We start from the raw sequence: 24,330 nt of genomic DNA on the forward strand, positions 1-24,330 counted from the left end.
TACACTATAACCAATGGCACTTAACAAGAACAATATACTATATAGTAAGACAAACATTTGAATAACTGGTGTTAGATTAAAATGGTACTGAACTGTTCCAACTTACGTACAAATTTGACTTACATATAGATTTAGGAACGGAACTTGTGTACATAAGAAGCATGTACTTCTTAGCATTTATTGTTGGTAGCTGCAGCCATTCACAAGGGAGGCATTATGCTTTTCTGCTTTTACTGGAATAGCTTCATGCATGTATGTGATGGACATCACTCAGGTGATAAATTTAAATGGATATTTCTTTTAATTTACAGGGTTTGACAGGTCCTCCAGGTTTTCCTGGACCCATAGGCCCGCCTGGCCCTCCAGGTTTCCTCGTAAGTATGACGTTCCCATTACTACCGTCTCAATAAACTCGTAAGTTCACTGTAACTGGAAGATTCTAAGAGTCTCTTGGGCTGGGTGTATTTCCTGCTGTAAATGTCATTTGTGGATCTTTCTAGGGCTTTCCAGGAACCATGGGACCTCCAGGACCTAAGGTAAGCTACTGTTCATATTTCATACCAGTTAGACCTGATATGACTCCACAGGGAAGTCAATACCAAGCCCCTTTATGGGGCTCACAGGGGCCCAACAGGGAAAGAACCAGTGCTGACCTACCCCCACCTCTAATGGCTCTTGTAGTTGCACTTGAGTCATGTGATCTCTGATACAAAGAGCCTGAACTAAACTCTAGAAGCTCATCACACAGAAGAGGGAACTGGCCAAGGATTTCCAATCCATACGTTTCCCATTTCTGATCATCCTACCGGTCACCTGTTGTATCCTATAAATTTCTGTCATTAGCTGCCTCCCCATATCAACCTGACCTCATGCTAGGAAATAAAAATGGACTATTTGTGTGCTTATTAAATAGGGTCCTGTGTGTGATTCCATGAGAAAGGCTAATTATATATTAGTCTAAGTAAAAAAATATTGAGCCAAGCTGAACCGCTCCAGAGAATTATACTAAGCACATATCGCTTAGTATCAGGCGGGTAGTCTTCATGTAGAAGAATGGTGGTGGTGCAGTGGTTAAAGTACTTGGCTGCTAACTAAAAGGTGGGCAGTTCAAATGTACCAGACACTCCCTGGGAGAAAGATGTGGCAGTTTGCCTTCAGGAAGACTTGCATCGTTAGAAATCCGATGGGGCAGTTCTGCACCATCCTCTAGGGTTCTCATGGGTCAGGATCAACTCAACAGCAGTTATTGTTAGGTGCCATCGAGTCGGTACCAACTCATAGCGACCTTATGCACAACAGAACGAAACACTGCCCAGTCCTGGGCCAACCTCACTATTGCTGCCAAGCTCGAGCCCACTGATGCTGCCACTTTGCCAATCCGTGTCACTGGGGGTCTTGCTCTTTTTCTCTGACCCTCCACCTTACCAAACATGATATCCTTCTCCAGCAACTGGTCCCTCCTGACAATATGTCCGAAGTATGAGAGACGAAGTTTGGCCATGTTGGCCTCCAAGGAGCACTCTGGCTGCGCTTCTTCCAACACAGATCTGTTGGTTCTTTTGGCAGCCATGACACTTTCAGTATTCTCCTCCAACACCATAACTCAAATGCATCAATTCTTCAACAGCAGTAGGTCTGGGTTTTTGGTTATTTCCCAAGATGCTTTCACGTTTATTCTTTCACTGACACACACACAGACACACAAAATCTTATAAGATGGATAGATTCAGGTTAAGTGACTTCTCTGAGGTTAGAGAGACAGTAAATGGTAGAGAGGCAGTTTCAAGTATTTTGATTTCTCCTCTTGGGCTTTTTCTAAAACGTGTAGAGTAATGGGAAGATCTGCAGACTCCAGAACACAAAAGCCAAGCAGTGTTGGTTGAAATGATACATTGGCCACAGTAGTTAGGAGAAACTATTCATATTAAGGAAGCCTAGTGTGGCTTGGAAATCTTGTGAAGCAGTTCAGTCTGCCCTATCGGGTCTCTGTGATCAGAATTGACAAGACAACAATGATAAGCACTCCATCTCAATGTCTGTTTGAACTGCTAGGTCGCTGGTTCAGACTCACCTGCCGCTTCTATGTCACTATGAGTCAGAATTGACTCGATGGCACAAAACAACAACTGTTCATATTAAACGTATGTGGGTAAATAGTTGGTAACATCAGGTAGCTTGGAGTTTATTCTCAGCATCTCTCTCTCTCTTTTAAATGTATATTCCAGACCTGGAATGTCACTTGTGAAATTAAGTTACCCATCCCTTTTATTTTTCAAACAAGAAAATGTAGGACATCAGGAAGTAAAACACCTTGTTGGTAGAACCAGGTCTTAGCAAGAGAGAGAGAGGCTCACTTCAAGGAATTGGCTCACGAAATTGAGGGGAGGACTGGCAAGTCCAGAATTCATGGGTCAGGTCCTGAGAAGATTGAGGAGTCTGGGAGTTCTAGGAAAAGGTCTGTTTACAGTCTAGTAGCAGAGCACATGCCGATAAGGTCGTCCACTGGCTGAAGCCCACCCACATTCTGGGAGGTGATCTACTTTACTGGAGACTAACTGGTTTAATTGAATGTATGAGGATGGTGCAGGAATGGACAATATTTATTCTGTTGTTAGATAGGCTCCGTGGCACCTAACAACATTACTTTATAGCAGCAACTACAGTAGTGTTTGACCAAACAACTGGGCACCCTAGTCTAGCCAGGTTGACATAAAATCGACCATCACAAATCACAGCTAGCTAGTGCTGCACCGGAGAAAGCCAGCATCGTTTCCCAATCCATACCTCTGCCATCTTTTGCAATATTAAGTAAATCTGTGATGCTCAACTACCTCAGAATCTCTACCTTTTGAAAGAAAGATAATTCCTACCCCTCAAAAATAGCTTGAATCACTCCTATGACTCTAACACTAACATATGAAAATTTTTGGCAGTTTAATATGTTTAACTTTTTTTTTTTTAATGAAATAATTTGTTTTTGTGTTTTCTTACAGGGTCACATGGGTGATAAAGTGATTGGACCAAAAGGAGATCGGGTAATTTCAGTCCTACTGTTCACTTCTAAAGGAGCTCTAGTGGTGCCGTGTGTTAAGCTTTGGGCTAATAACTGTCAAGTCAGTGGTTCAAACTAGCAGCTCCACAGCAGAAAGATGAAGCTCCCATAAAGATGTATACTCTTGGAGACCCTAGGAAACAATTCTATCCTGTCGTTCTAAGTCAGAATCAGCTCAATGAGAGTGTGTTTGGTGTTTTGGTGGGTTCATTTCTGGACAGGATATCTTAAATTCCGTACACATCAGCCTATGTGTTTTATAGAGTAGCAACACTGGTAGTGATGTGCTTGCTGCACCTCAGGTTTCCATTTGTTCTGTCTTCTTGCATGAGAACGAAAGGGGAAAAGTAGATCTTTCAAATGCAGTCAAGCTGCCAACGATGATGTTCCGATTTCACTCCTGGGTATATTTGTCTCTAGGGTGTGAAAGGATTAACAGGACCCCCTGGACCACCAGGAACCGTTATAGTGACGCTCACTGGCCCAGACAACAGAACGGTAACTCTTCAGTTTTCTTATTAAGGTTATACCTTCCAGTTTCTGGGATGAAATCCGTAGAATTTCTTATCTCCGTTACAAGCTCTGTTCTCTGAGCCCACCACAGCTCGGCCCTCCTCAGGGCTGCCCAAGCCTCTGGATTTTATTGCTCATCCATATATCACTTATGAGCTGAGAAAGATCTGAGACAAGCGAGACATTCATGCTAACTTAGGGCAGAACCCATGTTTGATTTTACTCACCTTCTAACCCCATCTCCTCAAACTGCCCCCAATGCACAGTACAAATTCCATGGACATTTTTGAATCAATGATAACAAAACGGGATGTGATTCTGATTCAATTGAACCGCAATAAGCTAAAGATTTGAGTGGAAGGATGACGTAACCAAACAAGACATGTTTACCTGGTGGTGCCGTGGCTAAAGTGCTTGTCTGCCAACCAGAAGGTCAGCAGTTCGAACCCACCAGCTGCTCCACAGGAAAACAACGTAGCCATCTGCTTCCCTAAAGATAACAGCCTTGGAAATCTTGTGGAGCAGTGCAATCTGCCCTTTCGGGTCACTGTGATCAGAATTGACAAGACAGCAATGATTTGGGTTGGTTTTATTGTAACCCCCCAAGGACACTGTAACCCCCACGGACCACCTTAAGGGTACTAAACCCTCTTGTTTTGATGCCACCATTTACTCTGTGCTCCTCCATTGGAATAGCTAGGTGACCTCGGTATAGAACTGAATTGAATGCTCAGAAGAAGTTCATCCACCAAGCCTGGACATCAGGGCAATTCTGAATATGTGTAGGGGGGAGAGAGAAATGGGGAGAGATGAGGGTAGCTAACAATTTTCTGTAAATTAACTAAGAAACACACATCATCCTCTGCTTATACGTTTATAATTAACTATTTATAATAACAGCTTGAGTCTCCAGTTCATTGGTTTTAGTTATACCTTAACAGTTTTTTTGAGATATAACAACTCACATCATATAGTTCATCCATTTAAAATATGCAACCCAGTGACTTTTGGTCTATTCATAGAGTTGTACCGTCACCCAAAGAATTCCATTTTAGATCATTTTCATCACCCTAAAATGAAAGCCCTTAGCCATCACCCATCAATATTATTAATTTTTAATGCTCAAAACAAAATTAATAAGAGCTTAAGCACACATGTCAAAATTTGATATGACCTAAGTAATATCTCGCATTGAGAACTAAGAAAGACTCCACCAGGGAAAAGGAATAGAACTTTTCAGAGGCAATCAACAAAAATAAGACTAATGAAAGGAAAAATTTCATTCAGTAAATTTTGTTACTGACTAAAAATTGAGGGAAAAAGTCTTATCTTGACGGAATCTAGATCTGTGAGACATGAGTCAAGAAAAAAAATAAGTGAAAAAATGATGCTCTCAAGAGAACATTCACATTAAGAAAAATGTAATTTTAATAAAAACTAATAGTGAATCAAATATTCACTTTAACTTTTACTAAAAAAGTAATTGGTCCCAGTGAAAATAATTTTAGTACATTCAAAATGAAAATAAAATACACTACAGGTGATCTGATGGTGCTTACAGGAAACTGACTCATGAATTAAATCATTTTAATGTCATTTGATGCAGAGGCATTTTCTTTAAATAGATATTTTTAAAGTATGCATTGTTTCAGCAGATTCATGAGTATGAAAGTTGAAGTGTGAAAAATGGTACATTCTATTGGGTTGTGTCAAGATGAGATCAGTGAATAGTTTGTGAATCTATTTTACTAAATACATAGAGGACTGTTCCAAGTAAAAGGGGAAAAAGGATTCTTGTTGTATGCATTTGTAATTGACCTTGAATTATGTTGGCAGGAACTCAAAGGGGAGAAGGGAGACACAGGAGCAATGGGAGGATTCGGACCCCCAGGACCTGCAGTAGGTTATTTTAGAGTTTATATCATTCCCTCAACACAGAGTTCACACTGTTCTCAATATTCTACTTTTTTGTATTTTTTCTTTCACTTTTTGTGTGTGTGTGATTTGGTGCAAGTTTTTAGAGCAAATTCCATTTCCACTCAACAATTCAGGCAGGTTTTGTTTGGTGACATTGATTTCCATCCCTACTGTGTGGGAGCTCTCTTCCCACTTCCTCCTGGGTTTCTCCTTTGCATTCATCCTTCTTTGGATTCCTTCCTGCCTTCTGAGATTCATCCCTGGGCAAATGCTGTTCTTTTGATCGCAAATGACCAGTTGTTCCAAGGAGTGCCGACCTCCCTGGTGTTACTGTTCACCTTCTAGGGCTACCTGTTGTTTGCCTGAAAGTTGAACCATGGTGGATTCAGTTCGTGTGTAAAAATGAGTAAAGCCCATAATCTTTCAGATTGTGCCAGTCTCTAGTTGATCAGTAAGCCTGGTCTTCTTTATGAGTTTTATTTTTGTTCACACTTTCTTCCCACTCTATCCAGGACCTTCTACTGTAATCCCTTTCAGCGTGCTCAGTAGTGGTAACCAAGCTACCATCTGATTCTTTTGGTGTCGGGGTTGTGGCTGCCTTTCAGTTTTAATATTAGTCAAGACATAATATTTGTCCCCAGAGATCACCAAATATGAAATCACCATGTCTAGCCCCAAATTCGTTCACTGTTTTACATTCACCCAATATTATCCATCTTATATCTTATTCTAAGCATCTGCTGTTAGATAAATACTTATAAATAAGATGTGTTCTTTTGATGCATTACCATTTGAACATTTTGAAATAGGGTTAAATAATCAGAAAGGGCAAACAGATAGAAATCAATGTAAGCCAAATCTGAGAATGTGTAAAACTTGACCTAACTCTAATTAATGCAGGGGCCGCCTGGAGAGTCGTATGGATCTGAAAAGGGCATTCCCGGAGAACCTGGTCTGCAGGTAAATTTGGAAACTCAATGCTACTTTTAGCCTGTTTTAGTCAGGACTCTACTTACCCAACTCAAACTGTTGTTGTTAAGTGCCATCCAGTCGACTCCAACTCATAGAGACCCTGTGTAGAGTTTGCGAGGAGTGGCTGGTAAGGTTGAACCCTTGGCTTTGCAATTCAAACCAACCTTGGAGTCCAGTGCTTTATTCAACAGCGCCACACCAGGTCTCCTTTAAATTAAAGAAAGAAAGAAAGGGAAAGGGGCTGGAGGTGGCGTAGAAGGAAGTTAGATGCTTCAGTCTCTGGAAAGCCCTGGGTTAGAATGGACTTCAGGGGATCAAAGCCTGAGACAAAAGGGCAGAACTCAGAACTTGGTACTCCTCACTTCTCTGTAGGGGACCGAACTCTCCTTGGGCTGATGGTAGTCTTCCATGCAGGGGAGGAGGCTACAGTAGCAGACAACTTCAGATTAATAACATCAAAAGAGAAAGAGTGGTTTTCTCTCTCTGTGTTCATATACAGGAGAACTTGTGAGAGCCGGAACTCAAAGGTACTGCCTTGTTTGCCGGGGCCTCCCAAGTTTTCTGCCTTTGACAGGGTTCAGTCTTACCACTTTGCTGTTGCTCCTTTCTGTTGTTATTGTTAAGTGCCATCGAATTGGTTTTGACTCATAGCAATCCTGTATAGGATTTCCAATGAGCAGCGGGGGAGTTTGCACTACTGGCCTTGCTGTTCAAACCAACTGTGCAGTCCAGTGTTTATCATACGGCACCACACCGGAAAGAATTTTAATGGAATTTATTTGTGTTTTCCTTCTCTGGCAGGTTTCTGCCTTACACAGTTCCAGCTTTTTGCAAGTTTTACTGCATCAGATTCCAATGAATTGTTCTGAATGGCCCAGCTTGAGTCAGCTGTCTCGTTCTGAATAAATAACTGTAGCCAGGAGGAAAAGGTACTATGTGTGGCCAGGCCAGTTGGGCAGTGGGCTTCTGTGATTAACAGCCCCTAAGAACCACACAGCACAATGTGCCTCACAGAAACTGGAGCATCCTGGGACCAAAAGTAGGCAGCAAGGAATGCTGGGAAGAGAAAACAACAGGAGCCCGACCCCAGCCAGCTCCATTTTGGGAAAGATCGAGACACAGATAACATTTAAAGACCTTAAGAATTACACAGTGAGAGAAATTTATGGGGGTTTTTTTTCTAAGAAAATTACTTGATCAGTGTGATTTTTAGTTGTTATCAGGGATAATAAAGACTGTAAGAATGAATGCAAAATGGAAAGAGAAAGGCTGTGTGCTGGCAGTCAGGAGGCAGGTTTGCAGAATGTGCCCTTTGCTTGTTTAAATGCTTATTTATTCCTAAGTGTTTTGGTGTATATCCACCCTCCCCCCCCAAAAAAAAAACAAGAAAAAATAGTGGAAGCAGAAGCAAATACTGTTGAATGATGATGCACGGAGGAAATTGTAATTGTTGCAATGAAACAATGAGTATAAAACCAATGTTCTCCCATGTAAACTATCATTCAATTCACAATAAAAACTTAAAAAAATAAAAATCAGGCAGGTCACATTTTCAAAGTGCTAAGACAGTATGCATTTTGTGTTTTAGAAACTGGGAAATAAATGAACAATTCTTGTAAGAAAACAAAGACAGCTCCAATACTTGATCTTTCCATTAGTCTTTTAAGCATTTTCTAAGGTAATGAAGATCATTGTGTGGAATAATAATCAGATGAGTCTTGGACTTACTAATATGATCCAGAGAGAAAAGGCCAATCAAAGCAGTGGCTTCTAAGGGAATCTGCTGCTTGGCCAGTACAAGTCAAGGTGGAAAGGACACTTCAGAAGGCCTTGGCTACTGTTTATTGGGATTCCAAAGGGATAATATTGACACATTTTATTGTATCAATAACACAGGATGGTCATGAGACTTAACAAGAAGAAATTTTAAGAACACTGAAAATTTCATTAATGACAAAAAGGCCAGGCAAGTTATACAGAAAAATGTTTTCCATCACAATAATGCAACTGCTCACTTTTCAACAATAGTTAAGACTGCCCTCCAAGAAATTTTATTGGTAAACCTTACCCCATAAACCCTACGGCCCTGATCTTACCCTTTCAGATTTCAGTTTTTCCCCAAATTAAAAAAACAATTTAGTTCTTTCCCTTCCAGTGGCCGCAGCGCTCCCTCTGACCCTGGCCCTTGCCCATAGGCACACCTGGCAGCTCAGCTCCCGCAGACTCATGTATGTGTTGGATGCAGGAACCTGTGTTTAAGTAAGAACTCAGGCCTCACTGGAAACATTCAAGAAAAGCTTGGACAACCATTATTCCAGAAAAGAAAAGAAACTCATGCATCATAAGAGGAAAGCTGGGTTCCATTCCAGTGCACTTCAAACACAGCCACCATCAGCCAGCGGAAGGTTGCATGTCGCTGTGGTGCTGAACAAGTTTTACAGAGCTTCCAAAGTGACTAATAAGCATACCAAAAGAATATGGCTGCACAAATATCAGAATCTGATCAGATAAAACAGTTTAAGGAATTTCTTGGAACCTACAATAAACTTACAGAAACCTGCTTTTTGGATTGTGTTAAAGACTTCACAACAAGAGAAGTAAAACCAGAAGAGACTACCTGTTCAGAGCACTGCTTACAGAAATATTTAAAAATGACACAAAGAATATCCATGAGATTTCAAGAATATCATATTCAGCAGAATGAAGCTCTGGCAGCCAAAGCAGGCCTCCTTGGGCAGCCACGATAGACATGTCCTGATGGCTGGATTTACGTTGCAATATTGCTAAGAGTTATTGCACTGGAAATGAGGATTCATATGATGGAATCTCATAAAAGCAAAAGTCACCAGGCTAAACTATCTGACAAATGGAAACTACTGGAGAAAAAAAATGCTGTGTACCAAGAATAATCAAATAGAAGGTCTTGTTCAATGAAAACAATAAGATTCAACGGTTGTTGGGACCTTAAGATTCAGCAGTTTGGTCACTTGATTAGAAAAATAAACCATTGTTTCTTCAATTGTGACTATTAATTTTAAAGCAAAATATGTATCCAATCATATATGAGATAGAAAATAATTTTTATTACTAAACGTAAAATAAATGGAAGTATCACTGAAAAAAAAAATTTTTTAAGGAACACAATTTGAGCCCCTCAAGGATGTCAAAACTGCCATTTTAAAGTTGTGTCTATCAAATACTCGGGATGGGTTGTTGTTGTTGTCATTGTTGTTATTAGGTGCCATCGAGTTGGTACCGACACATAGCCACCCTATGCACAGCAGAACGAAACACTGTCTAGTCCTGGGCCAACCTCACTACTATTGCCACGCTTGAGTCCATCGATGCTGCCACTTGGCCAATCCATCTCATTGGGGGTCTTCCTCTTTTTCTCTGACCCTCCACCCACAGAAACACTGTATTCAGAAGTATATAGACATAGATGGAGGATATGTTGAGAAACAAGAGCTTCATATTTTGTTATTTTTGCTTATAAAGGTTTCTATGACTTTGTAGACAAAAAGAAGAATGAATGCAAAATCCATGTCTTTTATACATATTTTTAAATATAGGGACATCTGGGGTTCCAAGAATTACCAACATTTCAATAAATAAATTGATTCTAAGCACCTTCCTCACTTTTTGTGTTTCCTTACTCATTTCTCAGCTCAGGGTTTCTCCGATTTTTCTCCTAGGCCTAAAATCCCTTATTTTCCTCTCACGTCCTCCCTCAATTCACAGTGACTGGCTTCTGCCTTCCCTAGAGTGTTTATGAAAGAGCTTTTTTTTCTCCAGTGGATGGGGAACCTCACTCAGGCCTGCTTGCCTGAGGCCAACTGGAGATGATGCTATCCTTTAAGGTTTCCTTATCTATAAACGTAGGAGTCTTGGTGTGGCGCTGTGGGTTAATGCACTGGACTGCAAGGTCGCTTTGAACCACAAGGTCTGTAGTTCAAGCTCACCAGCTGCTCCTTGGAATCTCTCTACAGGGTCATTATGAGTCGGAGTCAACTTGACAGCACTTAACAGCAACAATAAAATTTAGAAAAGGTACCCATGAGTATCAGATTACATGTGTTTGTTTTGTTTTTGTTTCAGGGAAAAGCTGGAAAAGATGGCACCCCTGGCTTCCCTGGGACTAAGGTAAAGAATGGGTTTGGCCCATTGGTTTATTGAAAATGCTGGAACCTCTCTAGGAAGGATTGCCTGGCATGGCGCTGTAGGGTCAGCACTGGACTGCAACCACAAGTCGGCAGTTCAAACCCACCAGCTGCTCCTTGGAAATCCTATACAGGGTTGCTATGAGTCAGGACCGACTCAACGGCACTTAACAACAGCAACAAAAGTAGGTATAAAGAAACGCTGGTGGAACTGTAGGATAAGCAATGGACTACTAACCACAAGGTTAGAAATTCAAACCCAACAGCTGTTCCTTAGAAATCCTAGACAAGGTTGCTATGAGTTGGAACCAGCTCAACATTTCTTAAAACAACAGTTGAATGGGAACCAACTCAATGGCACTTAACAACATCAACAAAATGGTTTTAAAGAAGCTCTGGTGATGCTGTAAGGTAAGCACTGGACTGCTAACCACAAGGTCAGTGGTTCAAAGCTACCAGTGGCTCTGCAGGAGAAAGATGAGGCTGTTTGCTCCCAGGAAGTTGTACAATCTTGACAACCTTGTGTAGAGTTGATGTGGGTTGGAATGGCCTCAGTAGCCATGGGTTTGGTTTAAGTAAGCGTGACAATGATTGTGAAGTTGTCTCAGGACCCGGCCATGTTTCATTCTGTTGTGCATAAGATCACCATGAGTCAGAACTGACTAGATGGCACCTAACAACAACAACCAGGAATCCCTGAGTGGGGCCGATGGTAATGTGCTCAGCTCCTGATGGTTTCACTCCATCTAGAGACGGAAGTCTCGGTGGTCTACTATAGGAAAATTAGCCTTTGAAAATTCTGTAGAGCACAGTTTTACTCTGACATCATAGGGCTGTTATGAGTCGGAATCAACTTAGTAGTAACAAATTTCTTCTTTTGGAGGATATTTTTAATATTTATAACTTTTTTAAAACTACATTTGAGAATCTCAGATTTATGTCCTCATTGTGAATTTGTTGTTATTGTTAAGTGCCATCGAGTCAGTTCTGACCTACAGCAACCATGTATAGGGTTTTCGAAGAGCAGTTGGTGAGCTTGAACTGCCGACCTTGTGGTTCAATCAACGTTGCAGTCTAGTCCATTAACCCACAGTGTCACACCAGGACTCTTCACTGTGAACTGATGTGACCTAAACACATTCTTTTACTAAGAAGGCCTTCCCACTGCTACAGCTTCATATGGAAACAAGGTGTGTTCTGGTCTGTCCTATGTTGTTCTTTCTTTTAGGGCATCAAGGGCATCAGGGGCTTCCCTGGATTCCCAGGTGAACATGGCGCTAAGGTAATTCCTGCTGTAATACTCTAGGATCTTAACCTCAACTTTCTTAATTGCTTGGGTTTTACCTGAACTTACTCTTCCCCAGGAGTCCTGATGTGGTGCTGTAAGATAAGCACTGGATGGCTAACTGCAAGGCCAGTTGTTATCAAACCCACCAGCCACTCCTTGGAACCCTATACAGGGTCATTATGAGTCAGAACTGACTCTTAACAACAGCTTAACAACACTTCACAACAGCATTTTCCCCATCTTAGAATTAGGCACAGGGAATTGCAGTTCTAAACGTCATTAACTGCCTTGGTATTTTTCTTCAGAAGAAAAGGTATAGCAACTTTACATAAACATTTGAAGGATGGTCTTGTGGGAAAGGTATTAAACTTGTTCTTTGTAGTTGCAGGCGAAAGATTTTGGATCAGTGAGCTTCCAGCTCCCCTTGAAGAAGGGGGTGCAGAAGACCTTTGGGCAGGGGAAATCTCTGGTGGTTCAAAGTCAAGTGTAGGCCTGACCCAATGGTTCTCACCTGGAGTCATAGACCCTAAAGGCTTGAGAGCTGTTACTATTCCAGCTCATTGGGTTTGGATAGCACATGCCACATTTTCCAATAACTAGCATGTCTAGAGATAGGTGCAGATTCAAGATGTATCTTAGCCCAATTTCACTCCCAATCATTTCAATCTTGAAATGCTTTCTTGAGTTGGATGGAAAGGGGATGTTGCAACTGGAACTGTGGGAATTGCATGTTACTCACAGCCCGGCTTTTCTGAGCCTCCAGTCTGGGTGAGAACATGGGAGTGGGCACATCCATGAGAACTGGGAATCACATCCATGGGAACTGGGCATGGAAGAAGCTTGGCGAATTGCTAGGGTAACAGCAACTTTCCAGGACCCCCTAGATATAGGATTCTTGAATCTCCAGGAAGATAATCTGACGTCAGTTTTCCTCTAGCTTGGTTTGCACATTAGCTCCAAATCTCATTACTTTGAGCATCAATTTTTTTGCATTTGCTTTTAAATATACTGAATGGGGAAGCCTTTTGCATGCGTACACTCATGATCTGTAACTGTCTCTCCACACAGGGATGGAAAGGGGACCTTGGCCCTCCAGGATTCCGTGGTCCAGTAAGTGTCATTAAAGCTAATATCCATGTCATGTTTCATTCAGTCCTTCAAACCTCAATGGCATTTTAAATCATTGTCGTTTATTAACTGATGTATTAAATAGAATTGGTAGCTTTTTAAAAAAATCAATCAAACCAGAACAGAAATATCTGTGTCATTGTTTGTCCATTTGTGTTTCCTGTTTGGTCCCTGGAGTGTACTAGTGGTGCCCATCCTGGGTTCCAGAGAAGAAAATATTTGTGTCCAAGGTGGCCCTGTACCCTCAGTGTGGAGGAGGGAGGCTGGGTCAGGAAGCCGGCTGCCCTTGCCCTTTCTCCTGATTCGGCTTTAACAGCACCTGCTCAGTCATGGCTCCAAAGCAGGACAGAAAAAAACCCTCACTGTGACCCAAGTTCCAGGGCAGCAGGCAGAGGTCCTCTCTCCAGAGTGGGCATGGATTGGATGATGGTCATCGCTCTAGGGCAGCCCCATGCTACCTTCTGTAGCTCTGAAATTTGGGGAGGGGAGAAAAGCGATGCTAGCTCAGAGTTCTGACATTTGTACATCTCATGACACAAAAGATGGTGGGAATCAACTGCATGTGTGGAGAAGGATGCTGCCTTAGGCTGGGAAGTTTGGGTAAAATGACTCATGGGAGCAAATGTCATTGGGGCTGGGTAGGGGGAGCTTGATAAAAACGCAGATCTGAGAACCCTCAGGGTTAGTAATACCATCGAGTTATTAGAAGTGAGGCCTAGAAAGCATCATCCTATATAAAAAGCAATTCTTTCAGGTGCAAAACACCTTTTTGAGATTGCCCTGAAAATTATGTGTGTGTGTGTGTATGAAAATAGTTAGTACAGTGACTTACATTCAGCAAGTGCATACATTTCGTTATTTATTTTCTGGTGGAGATTATGTTATTATTATTACTATTGAAGGATTCTATGGACAAAATATTAAATAATGCAGAAAGCATCGAAAGAAGATGGCAGGAATACAGTCACTGTACCAAAAGGAAATGGTCAAAATTTAATCTTTTCAAGAAATAAGATATGATCAAAAGTCAACAGTGCTAAAGGAAGAAGTCCAAGGTGCACTGAAGACATTGGCAAAGAACAAGGCTCCAGGAAATTATGGAATACAAATTGAAATCTTTCAACAAACTGATGCAGTCCTGGAGGCACTCAACCATCTATGCCAAGAAATTTGGAAGACAGCTAACTGGCCAGCTGATCGGAAGAGATCGATATTTGTGTCAATTCCAAAGAGATGTGGCCCAGTGGAATGCAGAAATCATGGGATAATGTCATTAATATCACATTCAAGTAAAATTTTGCTGATGATAATTTAAAAATGATTGCAACAGTACATCAACAGGAAACTGCCAGAGGTTCAAGCCAGATTCAGATGAGAATGAGGAATGACAGCTATCACTGTTGACATCAGATGGATCTTGGCTGAAAGCAAAGAGTACCAGAAAGATGTTTCCTTGTACTTTATCGACTATTCAAAGGCTTTCCACCGTGTGGATCATGACAGGCTATGGACAACATTATGGAGCATGAGTATACCGGAACACTTAGTTGTGCTCATGAGGAATCTGTAAATAGACCAAGTGGCAGTCATTCGAACAGAAAATGGGGACACCAAATGGTTTAAAAATAGGGTTGTATTTTTTAACCATATTTATTCAATCTGTACACTGAACACATAATCCAAGAAGCTGGATTATGTGAAGAAGAATGTGACATCAGGATTTTAGCTTGCTAAAAGTGAAGAGGCCTTAAAATACTGATGAGGATCAAAAACCATAGTCTTCCATATGAGCTACACCTCAATGTAAAGAAAACAAAAATCCTCACAACAGGACCAATAAATAACCTCAGGATAGATGGAGAAAAGATTGAAGTTGTCAAAGATTTCATGTCATTGGATCCACTATCTACATTCTTGGAAGCAGCAGTCAAAAAATCAAACCATGCATTACATTAGGCAAATCTACATTAGGTACAAGACTTCTTTAAAGTGTTTAAGAGCTAAAATGGCAGTTTGAGGAGTAAGGTGAACCTGACCTAAACCATGGTATTTTTAATAGCTTCGTATGCATGTGAAAGTTGGACAGTGAATAAGAAATTTCACAGAAAAATTGAGGCATTTGTGTTATGGTGTTAGAAAATAATATTGAAAGTACCATGAACTTCTAGAACAAACGAACAAATCTCTCCTTGGAAGCCAAGATGTTAAGACTTTGTCTCTCATTTGGATACATTATCAGGAGGGACCAGTCCCCAGAGAAGGACATGATGCTTGGTAAAATGGAGGGTCAGCAATAAAAGAGGAAGACCTCTCCCCGCCAAACGGGATGGATTGGCACAGTGGCATCAGCAATGGGCTCAAGTTTAGCGATGATTGTGAGGTTGGCACAGGACTGGGCATTGTTTCATTCTGTTGTGCATAAGGTTGCTATGAGTCAGAACCAACTCAATGGCACCTAACAACAACAACATTGATAAGAGTTCTGGTGTGAAGACACAGGATAAGCACTGGACTGCTAACCACAAATATTAATACTAGTTTTGATACACCTTGATTCATCACTCAGCTCTTGCTGTTGTTAAGTGCTGTCGAGTCAGTTCCAACTCATATCAACCCTGTATAGGGTTTCCAAGGAGCGGCTGGTGAACTTGAGCCACTGACCTTGCAGTCCAGCACATTAACCCACCGCACCACATTAGGTTCTTGTTAGCTCATCTTTAAACAAATGAAGGAAATAATTGGCCCCAAGTAGCACAGACAAAAACAAAACAAAGAGTTGTTTAAAAACCTTTTCTATCTCCTTTCTTTTCAAGATAAATGTACTGAATTTAAATTCTAAACAAAATCTACCTGTCAGTTGCATTTTTTGAGGACTTCTTAGCTTTCCTAGTTTATCGTTTGTTTTCTTAAGCTCAATTTAATGTGACAATTTGCCATTCCTACAAACTTCCTAGTTCTGCTTGCTTTAAGATATAAATACCTAAGTAAACCAGTAGTAGATCCACCGGACATACCACAGGAATGGACATACATTCTTGCAGGTTAAGGATGTCCTGGTATTTAAAGAAGCAAAATATATCAGCTGTTTTCTATTTTCCTTTATTTATTTTATACCTAGAAGAATTGATGCTTTTGAGTTAAGGTGATGGAGAAGAATATTGAAAGTACCATGGGCTGCCAAAAGAACAAACAGATCCGTGTTGGAAGAAGCCAGAATAGCCAGACTTCATCTCTAATACTTTGGACATATTGTCAGGAGGGACCAGTCACTGGAGAAGGATATCATGTATGGTAAAGTGGAGTGGTGGAGAAAAAGAGGAAGACCCCCAATGAGATGGATTGGCCCAGTGGCAGCACCAATGGGCTCAAACATAGCAACGATTGTGAGGTTGGCCCAGGATCAGGCAGTGTTTCATTCTGTTGTGCATAGGGTCGCTATGAGTCAGTACTGACTCGATGACACCTAACAACAACAAATCATAGGGCCCAACAGAAGTCCTGGTGTGATGTTATAGAATAAACACTGGACTTCTAACTGCAAGGTCAGCAGTTGAAACAGTGGCTGCAGGAAGAAAGATGAGGCTTTCTGCTACCTTAAAGATTTATAGTCTTGGAAACCCTGTGGTGGTGGTGGTTATGTGCTGTGGAGTCGGAACCAGCTCATAGCGACCTTGTACAAGGTTTCTGAGGCTGTAAATCTTTACAGGAGCAGAAAGCCTCATCTTTCTCCCAGGGTCGATACACAGGAATAGATTTAATGGTAGTGAGTCTGGTTTAGGTTTGGCAGGGCCCAACTTAAAAATAAGTATAATGGGTGAGGATCAGCATGTTAAAAATGAAAAGTAGAATAGAAAAAAATGAATCAGAGTCTAATATATGTGGGAGTCATGTGTAGAGTCATTTGCTGTTGGTTGTTGTTATGTACTGTCAAATTGGTTCTAACTCATAACAACCATGAATATGGTTTCCAAGGAACTACTGGTGAGTTTGAACTGCTGACCTTATACACACACGTATTCACACAGAGTTATCTGTCGTATTGAAGTTGTTAAAGATGTCATGTTACTTGGATCCACAATGAATGCCCATGGAAACAGCCATCAAGAAATCCATGTATTGGGTCATTTTTTGAGTTAGGCATACTTAGTCCTCAAACTGACATCTTTGCTCTTGAACACTTTAAAGAGATCACATGCAGCAGATTTGTCTAATGCAATATATCATTTAATTTCCTAACTGCTGCTTCCAGGAGTGTTGATTGTGGATCCAAGCAAAATGAAGTTTTTGACTTCAATTTTTCTCTGATTATCTTAATGTTATTGTTTGGTCCAGTTGTGAGGGGTTTTGTTTTCTTTACATTTAGGTACAATCCATACTGCAGGCTGTAGTAAAGACTACAGTCTTCTTTACTTTCAGCAAGCAAGGTTGTATCATCTGCATATTACAGGTTGTTAATGAGTCTTTCTCATGTTAGAGAAGATACCATGTTCTTCTTCATGTAATCCCGTTTCTTGGATTATTTGATCAGCATACAGATTGAATAACTAGGGTGAAAGAATACAACCTTGGTTCACACCTTTCCAGATTTTAAACAATTCAGGATCCCCTTGTTCTGTTTGAACAGCTGCCTCTTGGTTTATGTATAGCTGCCTAATGAGCACAATGAAGTGTTCTAGAATATACTTTCCAAAATAACCCATAGTTTGTCATGATCTACCCAGTTGAAAGCCTTTGCATGGTCAGTAAAGCATAAGTAAACATCTTTCTGATTTTGTCTTCTTTCATCCAAGATCCATCTGATGTCAGCAATGACACCCTTAGTTCCAGGTCCTCTTCTGAATCTGACTTGATGTTCTAACTGTTCTCTGTCCATGGACTGTTAAAACACTTTTTAAATTATCTTCAGCAAAAATTATACTTGCATATGATATTGTTTGATGATTTCCACATCATGTTGGGTCTCCTTTCTTTGAGATGGACATAAATATAGATCTCTTCTAGTCAGGTAGCCAGGAAGCAGTCTTCCAAATTTTTTGGCAAAGGTTACTGAGTTCTTCTAGTGCTGAACGAGTTTGTTGAAAGATTTCAGTTTGTATTTCATCAATCTGTAGAGCCTTGTTTTTTGTGAATGCCTTCAGTATAGTTTGGATTTCTTCCTTCAGTGCCATTAATTCTTGATCATATGCTACTTCTTGAAATGGTTGAACATGTACCATTTCTTTTTGGTGACTGTCTGTTTCTTCCTTCTTGTTTGATGCTTTCTGCATCACTGAATATTTTGCCCATCGAATCCTTCAGTATTTCAAGTTGAGGCTTAAATTTTTTCTTCACTTCTTTCCATTTGAGAAATGCTGAACATGTTCTTCCCTATTTGCTTTTTAATGTCTGGTCTTTGCACATTTGATTTTAATACTTGGCCTTGTCTTCTTGAGCTGCCCTTTGCAATTTTCTGTTCAGTTCGTTTCCCTCCTCTATCATTTCATTTGTTTTCACTTCTTTACACTCAAGAGTAAGTTCTAAGTTTCTTCTGACATCCGTTTTGGTCTTTTATTTCTTTCCTGTCTTTTTAATGACCTTTTACTTTCTTCTTGATGCCATCCCACAGCTCTTCTTGTCTTAAGTCATTATTGTGTAATGCATCAAGTTTGTTCTTGAGAAGCTTTTTAAATTCAAGTTGTGATCTATTCAAGGTCATACTTTGGCACTCATGAACTTGTTTTGATTTTCTTTAGCTTCAGCCTGAACTTCCATGTGAACAATTGGTGATCTCTTCCACATTTGGACTCTCGCCTTGTTTTAGCTGACAACACTGAGTTTCTCTGCTTTCTCTTCCTACAGATGTATTCAGTCTGATTCCTGTGTGCTCCATCTGGTGAAGTTCATGTATATAATCACCTTTTATGTTGCTTTAAAGGGTGTTTGAAATGAATAAATTGTTGGGTTTTGGTCTTGCAAAATTCTATCATGTAGTCTCCAGCTGATTGTTCCTATCATCTAGGCCATAGTTTCCCATTATTTATCTTTTCTTTTTGTTTCCAACCTTTATATTCCAATCCAGTAATTATCCCTGCATCTTAGTTGCATGTTTGATCAATTTCAAACTGAAGAAGTCAGTAGAAGTGTTACATTTCATCATCTCTGACTTTAGTGTTTGGTGCATCAATTTGAACTATGGTGGTTTTAGTTTGTCTTTCATGTAGGCAGATGGCTATCACCCTATCACAGACAGCACTGGACTTCAAGATAGATCTTAAAATACTCCTGGACAATAAATATGATGCCATTCCTGGCATAGTAAACCATGTGATTTCCAAATTCACAATGGCCATTACCAGTCAATTTCAGCTCACTAATGCCTAGGATTTTGATCTTTATGTGTTCCTTTTCATTTTTGACAACTTCCAATCCCTAGATTCATACTTTGTAAATTCCATGTTCCAAATATTAATGATATTTTCAGCTGTTTTTCCTTATTTTGAGTCAGCAAATGAAGGACCTGATAGCTTTACCATTTCCGTCATTGGTTTTGTTGTTGTTAGGTGCCATTGAATTGGTACCGACCCATAGAGACCTTATGCACAGCAGAATGAAACACTGCCCGATCCTGGGCCAACCTCACTACTGTTGCCACACTTGAGTCCATTGATGATGCCACTTGGCCAATCCATCTCGCTGGATTTTTCTGACCCTCCACCTTACCAATCATGATCTCCTTCTCCAGCGACTGGTCCCTCCTAACAATTTGTCCAAAGTATGCGAGATGAAGTTTGGCCATCTTGGCCTCTAAGGAGCACTCTGGCTGCACTTCTTCCAAAACGGATCTATATGTTCTTTTGGCAGCCCATGGCACTTTCAATATTCTCCTCCCAACACCATAACTCAAAGGCATCAATTATTTTACAGTCTTTCTTATTCACTGTCCAGCTTTCGCATGCATATGAGTTTATTTAAAATATCATGGCTTGGGTCAGGCATACCTTCCTTAGTCCTCAAGCTGACATCTTTGCTCTTCAACACTTTAAAAAGGTCTTGTGCAGAAGATTTGCCTAATGCAATACGTCATTTGAGCTCTTGACTGCTGCATCCGTGAGTGTTGATAGTTGATCCAAGAAGAATGAAGTCCTTGACAACTTCAATCTTTTCTCCATTGATAAGAATGTTGTTTATTGGTCCAGTGGTGAGGATTTTTGTTTTCTTGACGTTGAGATGTAATCCACACCGAAGGCTGTGCTCTTTGATCTTCATCAGTAAATGTTTTAAGTTCTCTTTACTTTCAGCAAGCAAGGTTGCAGCATCTATATATCACAGGTTGTTAATAAGTCTTCCTCGAATCCTGATGCCACATTTTTCTTCATATAACCAAGCTTCTCAGAATATTTGCTCAGCATACAGGTTGAATAAGTATGGTGAAAGAATACAACCTTGTCGCACACCTTTCTTAATTTTAAATCATTTAGTGTTCCCATGTTCTGGTCGAACAACTGCCTCTTGATCCAGGTACAGATTCCTCATGAGCACAATTAAGTGTTCCAGAATACTCATAATTCACAATGTTGCCCATAGCTTGTCATGATCCACACAATCAAAAGCCTTTGCGTAGTCAATAAAGGTAAACATCCTTCTGATATTCTCTGCTTTCAGCCAAGATCCATCGGACATCAGCAATAATATCCTTTGTTCCATGGCCTCTTCTGAATCCAGCTTGAACCTCTGGAAGTTCTCTGTCAATGTATGATTATAGCCGTTTCTCTATTACCTTTAGTAAAACTTTACTCATATGGGATATCAAAGATACTGTCCGATGGTTTCCGCATTCCGTTGGGTCACCTCTCTTTGGAATGGGCACAAACATGGATCTCTTCCATTCATTTAGCCACATAGTTGTCTTCCAAATTTCTTGGCAGAGATGAGTGAGTGCCTCCAGTGCCACCTCACTTTCTTGATAGATTTCAATTTTTATTCCGTCATTGTAGTTGACTCTAATTTGAGGAGGTAGCTCTTCCCCAGTCGTATGTTGAGTACCTTCCAACCTGAGTGGCTCATCTTCTGGCACTATAGCTGATAATGGTCTCATATTCTGGTCCTATATCTGACAATATTCATAAGGTTTTCAGTGGCTAGACATTCAGAAGTGGTCTGCCTCTTCTTCCTATTTTTCTTAGTCTGGAAACTCTGTTGAAATCTGTACACCTTGGTGACACTGTTGATATTTATAATATTGGCGACATAGCTTCTAATATCATAGCCACACACAAGCCATCCCAGTACAATAAACTGACAGACAAGAGACACCCGTACTAAGAAACAGTTGCATTTAGTGAGCTGTTCATACATAGCTATCCTTTCTCTTTATTCTTTTTATCTCCTTTAAGACAGAATATTATGACGCATACCTGCAAAAAGGAGATGAAGGAAGTCCAGGTCCACCAGGGCCCAAAGGAGCTCGTGGACCTCAAGGTAAGAATAAATTTCTTCCTAAAGGGTTTGCCTGTAACTTCCCAGACTTGCCATAAAGGTAATGTGTAGCATGTGCTTAGTGACCTACGGCTGTATTTTGAATGTTTGTTGTCCAAATTGTTGATAAAAATGCCTACAGTGCAACACTTGCCAATTCTGTGCTTTTCATGTGAATATTCAGAGACCAAAAAAATTGAAAGGGTACAGTCAGTCACTGTCTAAGAAGCATTAAGTTTCTGTTTATAATGATGGAGAATTTGGCAGTAATTATTGGTGATGATTATACAACACAGGGTCTCTATGAATTGGAACTGACTCCATGTCACATTACCACCACCACCAATGTTCACAGAGGAGTCCTGGTGTGATGCTGTAGGGTAATGCACTGGACTGCAAGGTCGGTGGTTCAAACTCATCAGCTGCTCCTTGGAAATCCTGTACAGGGTCACTATGAGTCAGAACCAACTTGATGGCAATTAGAAACAACAGTATTCATAGGGTAAGGAGTCCAAGTAGCATAGTGGATTAAGAGCAGGGATACTAACCACAAAGTCAGCAGTTCTAATCTACCAGTCACACAAGGGAGAAAAAACCGGGCTGTGTTTGTCTGTGTTCCATAAAGATTTATAGCCGCGGAAACCCTATGCAGGGTTGTTATGAGTCAGAACCAATGTGTTGCCATATAATTACCACCACCAATATTCATAGGTGGTACTGCATTTTAAATTACCTTGACATTGAAAAGGCTGAAGTTCTGCAAGCCGCTCTCATCTCTGATTACCCTTGAGAACCTTTGAAACTTCTAAATAATAACCACGTCAGTGCGCATTCCCTGAGATTCTGATTTAACTGGTCTGCAGGAGAGTCCTGGGCACTGGTAGATTTAATTATTTTTTCTTATTTATTCTAATTTGCCACCAGAATTAGATAGACCACTGATCAAGGCAAATTGTTGATATAAAGAAGATTTCAAAGCAGAATTTTACTCAAAGGAGTAAAGTTGTTCAGTGTATGTAAATAAATGGACAGAAAAATATAGACTTGTTCAATGTGGTTTAGTCAGTTCTGACTCACAGTGACCTTGTATAGGACTTCCAAGGAGCTGCTGTTGAGGTTGAACCTCTGACCTTGCAATTCAAACTGACTTGCAGTCCAATGCTTATCCTTCAGTACTATACCAGGACTCCCAAATATAGACAGAGGTTTTTATAAATCTTCTCTACCTAACCCATTGCTATTGAGTCAATTCTGGCTCATATTCCTATCAGACGGAATACAGCTGCTCCGTGGGGTTTCCAAGGCTGTACTCTTCACTGAGGCAAACTGCCACATCTTCTCCCACAGACTAGTTGGTGGGTTCAAACCCACGACTTTGTGCTTAGCACCCAAATGCTTAACTACGGTGTCACCAGGACTCCTTAAAATCTGCTCTACTTATGTGAAGTTAAGTGCCATCAAATTGCCTCCAACTCATAGAGACCCTTATAGGGTTTTCAAGGAGTGTCTGGTGAGGTTGAACCACCAACCTTGTGATTAAAAATGACCTTGAGATTGAGTGCTTATCCTAGGGTGCCATGCCAGGACTCACATATGTGAAAGAGCACTCTAAAACTAAGGCCCATGGCATAACTATAGTGGCTGATTCACATCTGAACTGGACTCCATTTTCTCCTAGGCCTCTGCTTCTGCTTTGTAGAGTATGTAACCCTTGACTACAGCCTTGACCAAAATAACTTGTTCCACATTCTGAGGTGACCCACCCACTTGACTGTAGGGAACCAACTCTGGAACACAGGAAACTGGCTAAGGTTGAGTTTCCCAGCCAAAGGAAATTCTTGACAAATGAATCTCACAGAGCATGTTATATACATCAGCCAATCAAACCCCACACTGGACAAAGTTCTCACAAAAGACGTGTGCTTATGTTCTCTCTCCTCAGCACACCATTTTGAGTTTTCATCTTGATGCTTCCTGATTTGCAGTCTCTGAGTATAAATAAAACTCTTACTTTCCTTTACAGAAACTCAGTTTTGCTGGTTAACACTTACTTTAAACCCCTCTCTTGGATCAGAGAATTCGTAGTCTGTGGAATATTGTAGGTAGAATGGCCTACAACCAACCAGACAAACAACCAGTCAGACTGCAGCCCTTGGGTGATGAAGGCTGTGTTTGTTTGTTTTTCTTGCCTCTGAATTCCCAGCAAACATGAGCATAAACTGAGTTTTCAGTAGGTCTCTATTGAAAATAATGTGGGGTCACGGCTGATCCCATAGCTGCTCAGGTTGGTCCTCCTTTGCAGGGCATCTTGATAAGGAAGAGAGGTTTTCTAATAATTCCCTGTGTGACATTGGAATAAGTGTATGGAATACAGTTATTGTTCGTTATTAACGTATTGTTGTCCAATATTCCAAAAGCTGCAGAGAGGGCATTCATATATCTTGCAACCAATTAATGAATGCTTTATCTCCACAGGTCCCAGTGGTGGCCCTGGAGTCCCGGGAAGCCCTGGTAAGGACGTGCTGTTAATAAGGAAAATGCTTTGAACACCCTATTAAGTTTGCATTGTTTCGCATAATTCAGTTGTTTCATTAATTCATCTAAAATTGTATCCCCGTTGTAAATTATTATTTTTGTGCTTTGCAGTGATAGTGGAAAACTATGTAGAATTGTTCTTTTTTAAAAAAAAAAAAAATCTTGAATGACTTTAACTCAAACCGTTGAATCAGAAACATTGCACAATAACTTTGGGGTATGAGCAGATGCTTTGAAATTCAGAAGACTTGTTAAGCAGGAAACCAAAAAACACACACCAAGATATAAAGAAATCATTTTATGGTAACTCC

The 24,330-nt window shown here is 40.5% G+C and overlaps 1 protein-coding gene across 1 annotated transcript in view; it reads left to right on the forward strand.

The window, feature by feature from the left end:
- The window catches only part of COL4A3 (collagen, type IV, alpha 3 (Goodpasture antigen)), a 187,392-nt gene that overhangs the window by 103,882 nt on the left and 59,180 nt on the right, over positions 1-24,330 (forward strand). The window contains exons 10-20 of the mRNA XM_006861902.1: positions 312-374; positions 501-536; positions 2,994-3,035; positions 3,473-3,550; positions 5,402-5,464; positions 6,383-6,442; positions 10,553-10,597; positions 11,843-11,896; positions 12,971-13,012; positions 21,403-21,487; positions 23,960-23,995. Of these exons, the coding sequence (XP_006861964.1) occupies positions 312-374; positions 501-536; positions 2,994-3,035; positions 3,473-3,550; positions 5,402-5,464; positions 6,383-6,442; positions 10,553-10,597; positions 11,843-11,896; positions 12,971-13,012; positions 21,403-21,487; positions 23,960-23,995 (604 nt within the window). The remainder of the gene's footprint in view (positions 1-311; positions 375-500; positions 537-2,993; positions 3,036-3,472; positions 3,551-5,401; positions 5,465-6,382; positions 6,443-10,552; positions 10,598-11,842; positions 11,897-12,970; positions 13,013-21,402; positions 21,488-23,959; positions 23,996-24,330) is intronic.

The sequence above is a fragment of the Chrysochloris asiatica genome, unplaced genomic scaffold (assembly GCF_000296735.1).
Source record: "Chrysochloris asiatica unplaced genomic scaffold, ChrAsi1.0 scaffold00044, whole genome shotgun sequence".
NCBI lineage: Eukaryota > Metazoa > Chordata > Mammalia > Afrosoricida > Chrysochloridae > Chrysochloris > Chrysochloris asiatica.